The sequence below is a fragment of the Dermochelys coriacea genome, chromosome 2, assembly GCF_009764565.3.
Source record: "Dermochelys coriacea isolate rDerCor1 chromosome 2, rDerCor1.pri.v4, whole genome shotgun sequence".
In the NCBI taxonomy this organism is placed as follows: domain Eukaryota; kingdom Metazoa; phylum Chordata; order Testudines; family Dermochelyidae; genus Dermochelys; species Dermochelys coriacea.
In genome coordinates, this window is record NC_050069.1 from 77,036,692 (window position 1) to 77,049,446 (window position 12,755).

At 38.8% G+C, this 12,755-nt stretch overlaps 1 protein-coding gene across 1 annotated transcript in view; it reads left to right on the forward strand.

Annotated features, from left to right (window-relative positions):
* The window catches only part of CCDC178 (coiled-coil domain containing 178), a 371,835-nt gene that overhangs the window by 59,904 nt on the left and 299,176 nt on the right, over positions 1-12,755 (forward strand). Inside the window, exons 7-9 of the mRNA XM_043507112.1 lie at positions 855-1,075; positions 5,316-5,458; positions 10,890-11,043. Coding sequence (XP_043363047.1) covers positions 855-1,075; positions 5,316-5,458; positions 10,890-11,043 — 518 coding nt within the window. The remainder of the gene's footprint in view (positions 1-854; positions 1,076-5,315; positions 5,459-10,889; positions 11,044-12,755) is intronic.

Here is a 12,755-nt window from a genome sequence, read left to right on the forward strand (position 1 = left end):
TCAGCAAGTGAAAAGGACTCTCCAAAATGAACTTGGTACCAGTGTCATTCACCTGGGTGGCTTTCACAACTTACGCTGTTTTTTTGCATGTATTGGGAAATCTGGAGGAAAACTTGGCTTGCTAGACCTGCTTGTTGACTTAGATGTGTATGCAGCTTGTACTGCAGATCCAGTGCTTATTGGAATGCAATTCAGCCATGCTCTGTGTGGCTTGACTTTAGTATCTGAAGCCCTAAGTAATCTGAAACTTTATTCATTTGTTAAATGGTGTGAGCAAGGAGGAGGTAGTTGTGTAGATCCAGCATTTGTCTGGCAAAGGTTGGCTGACGCTGTGTTCTCACAACGTCATTAAAGAGTTTGAGTATGCTATAGCTCAGCATTATTGGTGGAATTTCGGACATGGGGGTATGGCCAGTCTCCTACATTCAAGTTCTAGGATCATTTTGTCTACTTTATGTAGGTATTCTAAATGTTCATGCAGAGCAAGAGGGTGATTGGAAACTTGACCTACACACAGAGCATGCCATGCTTGCATACTTCTTTACTACAAATTGGCCCAGATATGCCAGGTAGATACCAAGCTCCAATCTTAATTTGTAAAATGTCCATGAAAAAGTACACAGTGCCTTTGAATCTGGGAAATTTGCTGTGCATCAGACACCTTGTTCTTTCACTGGAATTTGGTTTTGTAATGCATGTTCCCTTATTGAACCTTAAAAAGTAGGCTTTACAGCAAACTGTTTATAAAATATTTGCTATTATTTTAGCAACATATTTTATAAACTCATTAAATATGTGTAATGTTACTCAAATGTTCATATTTTTATACTACTTGGCTCACTTTTTTTTAACAGAACATGAGATTTGTACTCAAGATCTCTCAGAACTACAGTGGCATTTTGACTGTGCAAATCGTCAGCTACAACAGGTAAAAGTCCAAGTACTTAAGACAGAGGCAGTTAATGGACGGATTCAGGAGGATATAGACTTTTTGAAGAAATACAGCCCTCTGCTGGAAGAAAAGCTGAATATTGAGGGTGATGCTATGAAGGCTGTATTGCTGGCACATGGAAAGGTAAATAGTAATGATGTAGGGATATTTTTACTAAAATCTTTCTGCTAATTAGGGGCATGCACTTTTAGAATTGCCATCTGTTGCCATATACTGTATGCAAAGGATGGGAACCTTGGAGGTGCACTAAATACAGGAGTTTTCTGCTTACATTAGTTCTAATGTGCCTTAGTGTTCCTTATCAATGGTTTTTGTAAAATGCATGTATAACTAATAGTGTTCGTTCTTCACATTTTGTAACCCAAAAAGAAAAGTTTATAAAAAATGTTATTTTTAGCATTACAACATATTGGAGTATACCTTTGTAATTACTTCTTATAAATGTGATACAGAGGAATTCAGGCTACTGATTTTACCTCTAAAGACATTGTGGCTCTCTTTCTCAAATGTTTAATGATACTTGCAGTATTAATATGATTAAAAACAAATTTATGAAGTTCCAGAAACAGTGGAAACATATTTACCTGGAAAATTCAACAAAACATTTTATACTATCATCCTGCTTTTGTCTTCAGTCAGTGTTTCAGTAATTTTCTCTTTAATCATTAAGCTTATCGAGTTAATTATCTTCCAATGTTTTCCAGTTTCCAAATTTTAGTTGTTGTTCCACTGCTGGATGTGTGAATAGTACTGATATTTTTTCTCCATAAAGATCCATATGAAAAAGTTTAGCCCTTTCCTATTTCCATAGCTGCCATAAGTGCCTGTGCATTAGAATTCCAAGAAGACCTCATATTAGTGAGCTTCTGCAGAGAATTTTACAACTTATTTTGTGCTGCTTGCAGATAGCTCATGATACATAAAGCCCAACTCCTGAATTACTAGAGTCACTGGACTTGCAAGAGATAACTTTACCTTTTAATGTCAATGAAAAATCTTATAATATGGGTGGGAAAAGTTTCCTTAGCTTTATGTTAGCTATTTCAAATGTTGTGAATATGTCAGAGAAATTATTCAGAGAGGAATTAGTTAACACTTATATTACTGCCTTAAGCCTTACACCATTGACACCCATGCAGGTGAACCCCTGTGCCAGCATGGAGCACCACTGAAGTGGAGAATGGAACATTCAGATGGAACAACAGTAATTTATAGCATCTCTGGAGATCCTAGGTTATAACATAACCATTGAACATGGATTTAGATATGTTAGCCTGTGACTTAATGAAGCTTCACAATTGTGTTCCATAATCCTTCAGCTCCTTCCCCTATCCTCCCTCTTCTTCTCAACCATTTGAGTCAGACAGCTTCTTCCTCCTCTTCTTTGCTGCTTGGGCACCACCAGCAGAAACATTAAGAACACATGACAGAGTCTCCCTCGTCTCAGTACCTATGCTAAGTGTCACAGCAGCTGGGAGGAGCAGTTGAGAGGGATAATGCTTCCCAGTCCCAGAATGGAGCATAGAATCATAGAACTGGAAGGGACCTCAAGAGGTCATCCAGTCCAGTCCCCTGCACTCAAGGCAGCACTATTATTCAAGGCAGTACGAAGTCGATCTCTGCAGATGGAGCATGCTAAGCACAGTCATCATATAGGAGCTGTATGGGGATGCAGCATGCTCAGTGTGGACAGAATCTTTGGAGAATAATGCTGTCGAATTCTAATAAACTTCTACTGAGCATGTGTGAATTTTAATTTTCAGAGGCTTATAAAGTTGGCCAAATATGGAGGATTTTCACAGGAACAGCAAAAGGCATATCTCCCTGTCAAATTTCAAGTCCCTGCTCCAAAACAAAGAAAAGGTTGTAAGATTTGTTTTTTAACATGGTGTGATGAGGTATACCAATCTCACACTGTACCAGCAAAGATTAATGAGCTGCTGCAGGCACACTCAACCCTGCCCAGCTACACCTACTCTTGCTGTCAGCTAATGAAAGGAAAGGTAAGAGGGGATGAGGTCAGCTTACTAGTGGGATGCTCAGGGAGGAGAGTAAATCTCTTATCCTTTGCTCCCTGAGGAAAGGACCAGCCCAGAACCTCTGCACAACCAGAGCTCTTCAGAGGAAGGTGAGCTTGACATAGGACTGTTTTAGTCTGTTTTTGGCAGTATTTCTTTGCTTTACTGCAAAAGTGACTGACTGTTGGGTGATCTGGGATAGACCTGTGGGGCCTATAGATTATTGGGCTGTCTGTGCTGCCTGGAACATACCTGTGGGGCCTAATGAGACTTCTGCAGTGAACCCCTGTCAAGGTGGGCTGTGGGAAACTGTTTCAGTAAACTCTCTGGACTTTTGCACCCTACCTGAGTCTGCCTTGTAGTTTGTATTGGACCCTGAAGACCACAATCACACATGGGAAAAGCAATGTATTTTTCTCTAGTCTCATTCACTGAAGCAGCTAAAGCCCAGCATGAAAAATTTCAGTCCAGTTAAAGTTTGGCAAAATTATGAGCAGCTGAAAATAGGGTCTTATAATGAAAAGTGTTAGGAAACCTTAATTGCAGGTGTAGCTACCAGATCTACTTACAGTGATATTTATTTTGCATATTGTAAATTTTGATTAGAAATCCAGAGATTGAACTTTTTTGTGTTCACTATTAACAACTTCTCCTAAAGATTGTCTCTGTTGTAGAATAAAACATTGGGCTTAGAATAACCTTCAATGTTGTTGTTAATAAACCCTGTTAATTTTTTTTAAATTTCTGCTCATTTTTAATTGGAGTCAATAATTACATATCAAAATACACAAATGTGTCATAATAAAAGGGGAAAAATGCATATGAGAGAGTTTTACAAATAGCATGATGATCTTAAAGAAATTTGCTATTGATCCATTTTTCTTTCTTTTAAAATAAAAATCAACATTAACAAGTATATCATCACTGTGTGTGTGTGTGTGTGTGTGTGTGTGTGTGTGTGTGTATGTATAAATAAATAAATAAATAAATATACACATAAACCTACACCTATACCTGAATAACTACTGGTACTCCTGCAAACTCCTCACTTCTAAATTCTTTTATAAAACCTGGGTGATATTTGTTGATATGTACATAGGTTGTATCTGACTGTGAGTTTAGTAGATGTTCTATTTGTAAAGACTAACATTTTTGTTATATCAGCAGATAGGGTATTTTCAAAATAGTGGCTAATTAAAGGTCAGGCTGTTAACTTTTTCTTCTACTTATTTTTTTATTTCCATTCTTCTTGTTGCCTTGGGATATATTTGATGCAGTGAAAACTTCAAAATGATTTAAAATACAATTCATGAAATAGACTTTTCCCAGAGCAATTTTAAATTAGTACTTTTTCCAGTACTGATTTTTTTTTCTTTCCATTACTAAATGAAATAATGCAAAATCTCATCGTAGTGCAACATTACATTGCATAGTATGAATATAGGTCATTTCTTGTGGTAACTTATTCACATATTTCCTCTTTAAAAAGTTATTAGATATTAAAACAAAAATATTCATTGTTTTAAATTGTGCTCTAATTCAGATGCTTGGATTAACTGGTTCCACCAATTTTATTGGTTTTATCCTCCTCATTGCCTTGGGAACTTGCAGCAGGCACTTGATCTTCTCTTTAATTAAAAATAATTAGATAATATTGAGTATATAGTTGTTGTTTTTATTTCCCAAAGAAAAAGACTGAGCAGTTAATAAGGGCTTTAGATTATAATATACTCCTATTTTTGTTCTATTATGTGAATCACTGATTTCTATAACTGTTGGAGGAGATTTTGGAAGGCAGAGGGGGCAGCTATGTACCAAACTCCTATTGAAAGTCAATGAGAATGTGGTGCTTAAATCTCATTTGTGCCTTTGAAAATCTCCATCATTGTCTCAGACCTCTCTGTTTCTTAAGTGAATGTCAGGCTTGTACAGCCCCCGAGGAGCCTTTAAGTAATGATTCTGTCAGGTTGCTGAGTACAGACTCAGTAGCTTCTTCCAAGTTTTTGTGTTTTGCTCCATTGGTCTCTGTCTTCCTATGCAAGTGGCCATCTTTTCACAATAACTTCTAAATGTTATAACAAAATGAAAGCCCTCTTGCTAACACTGGCTTTTTGATATCATCAGCTTCTACACATGCTTTGTCATTGTCTTCTACTCTGATTGCTTATTTGGTATTCTATGCTTTATTTATTGCTAAATATTGTGACATCCCAAAGCACTACATTCGAACTTTCAGATAGTAATAAGTGAGTCAGAAGATTACTCAGTGAGAACAGTTGTGTTTAGAATATTATGTACATTTCATAATGAAAACAGTTTATAGAAGATTTGTTTTCCTTTTTCAGGCATCAAAATTATATTATGATGTTTATCTGGAAGTTCTGAGAATCCAGCAAATTTTAAAACAAGTCACTGAAGAAGCTGAAAAGGAGAGAAAATCTATGGCTGAGAAAATTAAATATGCTGAGATAGTATTGAAGCAGTACCAGTAAGAGCCTTTTAAAATGTTGTTAAAACATTCTGATGATCTTTAATATTTTGACAGTTTAGAAGTATAATGACAATAGAAGCACAGTATATTTGCATTCAGAAAATGTCTGTTTTAAATTCTGTTCTTGTGTGAGTGTCCTCTGCATATTCTCACACTGGAAATGTGCTGACCAGTGCAGTTTGGATGGTGGAACCCTCTGATCGTACCACCTGTTAAAGTGCTCACCCACACCTCCTATTGCTCCCCTCAGCATTCAAGCATATTCTGAGGGCATGGCTCTAAAAAGGGCTGCCACCTTAGTTACTTTCACCCACAGCCGTTGGATGGATATGGACCTTTCTAGATCTCTTGAAGCCACAGCTTTGAATGCCTACTAACTCTACATTAGTTGTTAGATTAGATTAGCTAGCTAGCTTTATAGTTCATAGTATTAGTATTTAACTTAAAATATTTACAAAAGTGGCAAAGGGTCATGTGGAACCTTATAGACTAACAGACGTATTGGAGCATAAGCTTTTGTGGGTGAATACCCACTTCGTCGGTATGGTACTGGCATTGATTGCAGATCCAAAGACAATTAAACATGGTTTTAAAAGATGTGCATCATGTCCAGCAGTCTTACTGGCATCTAATGCACGTGTCAGGTGACGTAAATGCCATGGCAAAGGAAGTTCCCCTTCATATTGTGCTGTTTTTAGCACGTTCGCTACTTGGGCCAGTAAGGAGAGAGAAAATATACTTCAGGCCCTCAAGAGGCTATGTCTGCCCAACCTCTAGGATTGGAGGCTTCAAAGAGATCTGAAAGAAAAAATAAGGGATCCAATGTGGCTTTGAGTACTTTTGACTCCCAAAAGAGAACCATGGTAAAGGGTTTGGTCTTGGCATGGAGCTCTGGTTCCAAGCCAACTGAGATTTTGGTAGCTAAATCCAGTGTTTCAGCTCCAAGATACAGCCTGCATCTGAGATAGTTCTGGCTAAGGAACCCAAGGCTTCAGATAACGTGCCAGAATTAAGCAATATGCTTCCAAGTAAAAGAGAGGTCAAATTAAAACATGTCTTTGGTAATTCATTGGATCCTGCTATGGATCTGAGACCTGAGGACATAAAAACTCCAAATTGTTCTAAGGTGATAAAGCCAAAGAAGAAGCCAGCTTAACCCATTATTTCATCTTTCCTACTTCCTACCATTACAGTTATGACGTAGGTTCATGTGGATCTGCAACACGTAACAGATCTGACTGGTTCTCCAGTTAGATTAATGAAAAGGTACATCTCTTTCATTCTTCTTCTCCCAACCAAATTAGATGAGACATTGTGCGGGATAGGTCCCTAGAGACTACTTCCACCAGTTCTCCAAGAAAGACTATTTCATCATTACGCCTTCTTCAAATTCTAGGTTTGGTTATATCACCCATTGTTTCGTGATTGGATCCGTATTCTGACAAGGAGCTAGATCCAGTAATGATTTCAGAAGTTTTCTGTCTTCCTAATGATCTTCCGAGGATCGTTACCATGTCGTGGTTGAGGGGCTTGCGTGTTCTGATGGAACAGACATCTCTTATATGCATTTTCACCAATTCCAGTAATATCCAAGGTGATACTCAAGCTAAAGACAGAAAAGGCCAGTGTTGTTGTTATAGTTCTAACATGGCCAACACAGATGTGGTTTTCATACCTTTTTCAGATAGTTGTCTGTCCACTCCATTCCTCATGTTCTTTCTCAAGATGCAGTCTTGAGCCATCACCCAAATCTACAAAGCCTCTGGCTCAAAGTGTAGCTCTTCAATGGTTCCAAAGTTTAAAAAGGTACTGTTCTGAGGATGTGAAGGAAATACTATTACATAGCAGGAGAATAACTCATCAAACATCTATTCAAAAATGGAAGAGGTTCCAACTCTGGTGTGACACAAGACAAATTACCTCTGCATCCTCCTCTTTATTTCCTAGAATTAAAGAAATCTGGGCTATCTCAAAGCTCGGTGAAAGTACACCTCACAACCATTCTACCAGAAGATACAGGGTCATTCAGTGTTCGCTTATCCTACAACAAAAAGATTTCGTAAAGACATGAGTAACCTCTACCCCAAATCAGAGATCCCATACCATCATTGGACCGTAACCAGATCTTGAGCTGTCTTATAAAGTTTCCCACTGAACCAATGGCAACTTACTCACTCCTACATCTGTCTGTGAAAACCATGTTCCTAGTGACCATCACATGCTCAGAGAGTGGGAGAGATAGGGGTCCTAATGGCGTACCCTCTTCCCCTTTAAGATTTTCTTCAAATACAAGGTCACATTGTGATCACACCCCAAATTCCTTCCAAAAATACCTGCAGTCTTCCACATAAATCAACCTATTCACCTTCCAGCATTCTTTCCCAAATTGCACCAGGATAAAAGGGAGGCAACACTGTACACACTTGACATCAGAAGAGTGTTAGCCTTCTACTTGGAAAGGACCAAACCTTTCAGAAAATCTCCAAAACTATTCCTCTCCATTGCAGACAGATCTAAGGGATCCCCAGTCTCTAAGCAAAGACTTTCTAGATGGATATCGGACTGCATTGCCAACTGCTTTTGCAACTGCTACAACCCTTCGGGAGCCTGAACGCATTCTTCAGGCTCTTTTGTCCACTTCCCTGGCCTTTTTCTGGTCACAGAAATATGCAGAGCAGTAACTTGGGCATCTGTTCAGACATTTGCAGAATATTATTCAATCACCCTTGCTTTAGCATCAGATGTGATATTTGGCTTGACAGTATTATCATCCATATTGTTCTCCGCTCCAAAGCCCCATATTTCCAGCAGGGGCATTGCTATAGAGTCACTTAGAGGGAGCACTGATAAGGACACTACTCAGAGAAGAAGAGGTTACTTACCTTGTGCAGTAACTGCAGTTCTTTGAGATGTGTTCCCCTATGGGTGCTCCACTACCCATCCTCCTCCTCCCCTCTACTTCGGAGCTCTTATATATGAACTCTGTGATAGAGAAGAAACAGAGGGAAGTTTGCCTGCGCAGGGCTATATAGAAACAGAATGCAGTGCGAGATGGGGAGAGCTTATGTGCGGGCCAAACATCTACCAAAAATCTCCAATCTGAGCTGCAGGGATGTAAAGACACCTAGAATGGAATACTCATAGTGACGCACATCTCGAAGAACTGCAGTTACTGCATAAGGCGAGTAGCATTTTCATATGGTTATGCATAGTACCTTTGTGGGAGGCTCATCACATGTGTCTTGTTTCCGAATAGAAGGCAGGTTGCAGACATACCTATGTTCCACAAGAAGCCATTCATTGTGGAATTTCCATACTGGTAGGCAACTGAAGAAACTGGGCAAAATGCTCTTGAACAGTTCAAATTCATGCCACAGCAAAGAACAAAAAGAGACAGGAAATTCTTGTTAACTACAGAGGGAAACATGGAGATGACATTGCCCTTTATCCTGATGAAGAAGTTGGAGAAGTGACTCTCACATTTGGTGTGACTTCTGTGCAAGGCTTCAGAAAGATTTTAAGTAAGCTAAATGCTTGAATTTACTAGATAATCTATCAGTTTTTTAAAAAAGAGATTGTCAGCAATAATTTGGCAACAGAGCTGATATCGTGAAAAGTGTTATCTAAATACATAAATTCAGTGATTGACTTCATTACTGTATCTATTGGACTTTAAATATTTAAAATACAAAGTGTATGGTTGGACACGGTCCGTTTTAGTTGTAATAATCTAACACAGTGCCACACTTCTGCCATCATTGGAATTTTCCCTGTGATGTGATAGGATGAAATTACTTTGCCAATTTAGGGCATCCCAAGTTTGGTAAAATACAGCTATGGGATGGTGGAATAACAGACAGAAACTGAGGGAGACCTCTGCTCTTGTGGGAGTACGCTTCCACAAACACAACAATAAATACAGTGTGTATGTATTAGCTGTCATGGCACACTTTAACCCGATCTTCTCCCATTTCCTGCAAGTCCCTGTCTCTTTCACAAAGCACGCTCTGATGTATATAGCAGTAATAAAGAACATGTACAAAACCTGTAATTGTGCCCAACAGTATCGTCTCATTCTTCATTTCTTCCTCTTCCTCACATTTCTTCATCTGAGTTTGAGGGGTCACTGCTGTCCATCACATTATTGAGTTTGAAGTAGTTGTGAGGACATTAGCTCAAAATAGTGACAAGTTTTTTTTTGCCACTTGTTGGAGTCCTTGACCTGATTACACTGCAGCCTCAGTGCTTTTATCTTTTCCTGGTATTGAGGGGTGGTCCATTGCATCACATTCCCTGCAAGGTGAGCTAGGATTTATTGATAGACCATTGGATATCGTACGAAAGAATTCAGATCAGTCTGAAGTCCCTTCCCACTTCAGTGTTAAAGTAAGGTCTTTATCTCCAATTTGGACCTTAACTACTGTGTTGGCTTCTCCATTTGGTTTTGGTTACAGATGCCAGCTGGAGCAATCACTTACAAGCTTGTTATCTGCTTGTATGACAATGATGAGTATGCTACATCCAGAGAGAGAAGTTGGTGGACATTTTAACCAGACTGTAGTTTTCTGCTGATGGAGCCTGGAGAGCCTTTTAGAACAAGCTTTGGAAGGACAGAGTGCACAGAGGATACTCTTTGGAGCAGGGACTGTCATTTTTTTTGTTTATAAAGTGCCTCGCACAGTGGGAGTTGAGGCCTCTCATTGCTACCTCAATATAAATTATAAACCATAGCGATAATGCTTGTCAGTCTAGATACCCGCATAAATGTATTATCTGAGTCCTTCAACACATGAGTGTACTCAGGGATGCCTAACTGCATAGAGGCATGGAAAAAGGTAGGAGTGACCTGGGCACATAGCAAAATGACTATGCACTTGATTGGTTAAATGAAGAAAGCTGTGCATTAGACTAGGCCAACAGCAGGAACAGCACTTGGTTAATATGCTTGATTATTAACTGTGGGATGTGTGAACCAAAACCATGTTTTAAACTATTGCACTAGGAACTGGTTAGAGGCTCAATTAGAAGTTGTGTGGTTAAACTCTTTAAGTACAAATGAACAGCGTTAAAGCCGGACTGGAATAAGAAAAAATAACAATCGTACTGTGTCAGACTAATGGTCCCTCTAGCCCAGTACCTGGTCATCTGACAGTGCCCAGTGCCAGATGCTTCAGAGGGAATGAATAGAACAGGGCAGTTTCAAGTGATCCATCCTGGGTTTTCCAGTCCCAGCTTCTGGCAGATGATGATGTCACGGTAGATATTTCGAAATCCATTAATATATAAATATTTGAGTGACTTAGGCAACAGAAAGAACCAAAATAAATCTTTACTGATTCAAATCTGCTTTACATTCTCCTTTATGGAGACAGGTGATGTTGGAACACTTCCAAATGAATGAATGAGATTATTCTTGTGTTTCTATTAGGAATGATTTAAAACACTCAGAATTTCTTTGGACTGAATTGTGTATCAAGTTAAAAGAAACAGAGGAGAAGATTATCAAGGAAGAAAGACGTCTTGAAGAGTTAGTAAAGCAAAAAGAAGAGATACAGGAAGATGCTAAATCTTGGAACAACAAAGTGAGTTTTGAATATTTATAAACAACCAAATAAATAAAACAAATATATTTTAAATTGAAAAGTACATGAAATTCTGAATATTTTGTGTGTTTGTAAGTTAAGGTTTCCTGTAATAGCACAAGTAAAAGTATTTATTTTGAGTAAATTGAAAATATGTTTGATATAATGGAATTTGTTCATTATTGTGGTATAGTAATGTAACTTTGTTTATGAGGAGTAATAATATAACCTCTTACAGTACTTCATGGGACTGCTGCATATTCCCACCTGGCACTGCTGACCTTTTCAAACCTTCTGGAAAGAAATGCATGCTCAACGGAGCTGCATCAGTACCGTGTTGAACCAGTGAACACTGGAAGCTGAGAGATATTGCGATTGTTCCTCTGTACCTGGAGCGATTTCTGTTTTACCTTAAAATGTTCTTGTTTTCTCCTTTTTCTACTTTATTTAGCATGTTTTGGGAATTCTGCACTGTTGCACACTTTATTTTAATATTTGAATTTAAAGTCCTACCACTGGTTAGTTGTGGCTAATCCAGCTTCCAAGAATCTGGATCACACACACAGATTTAAGTGATGTGTTGTGCTCTTCCATGTTCACTGAAGCAGACTCATGCAGTCACTGTTTATTCTCCCTGGGGGGAAAGAGTCCATATCACTGCTTACTGTGCAGAGTCTTCAACCTTTGGGCCTAGAGTGATATGCAATGGAGACACCAAACCTTTCTCAACAAGGAGGCCTTATTAGTCTGGCCTTCGACTCTGTTTGGATCCATTGTCTATAGCTGTGAAAGGCAGGCGGCCATTTATTTCAAAGCCAGGCAAATCAGCAACTACCTGTGCATGGAGAAATCTGTACAGGGTTGGGTTCACTGCCTGTAGTTCCTAAGTATGTGACTGGAACTAAGGTCTCTTTATCATGAAAAATGTGAGTTCTGAGATGTGAGCTTAGTTGTGCTGACAGCTCATTGGTGCTAGGGCCAGCACTGACTTATAAAAATCCTATTGGTGCTGTCCCTTTGTTCATAATGAGGACTTCCCAGGTGCTGAAGAAACCTAGTACAAAGCTAATCCTTACTGATGTGTCAATGGCAGATACTTTTCTGACATAGAAGAGCCTTGTTTGTTGGAACAAGCTGGTGCGGGAACTCCTTCAGTACAGTGCCAGGATCTTTCCTGGCTCCAAAGAAGCAGTATGTACATATTGATATGGGCTTAATTCCAGCATTGTTTCCAAAATCTCAAGTGGGTCTTCACTTTGACAATACATTAGTACCATTCTCAGCTGTCCTCATGCAAAAGGATAAGAAAAAGGAAATGTAAAGGGATCTTCAGTGCCAGAGATCTTGCCAGGGTTCCAGAAGAGGAGACATCATTATGGGTCCAGGAAGCATATGGCTAAAGGTCCTCTGAAAGGCAACGTGAAGGAGCAATAACTAAAAAATTGAGCCAATAGCATTAAAAAAAAGTAATTGCTTTTTAAATTTTCTTTTATATCAGTGTTCTAAAGTTTAACAGTTAGTCATAAAAAACAACTACTTGAGAAGCTCACAAAAAGAGGACAAATTAAGTAATGTGACGGGGCAAGGCCAGATGGCTATAGAAAAGTAGTGGGAGATAGATATATTACCTCCAGGCTAAACAAATCCCTGGTACCAGGATAAGTTAAATGGCAACTGCTCCAGGTCAATTAAGACACCTGGGGCCAATTAAG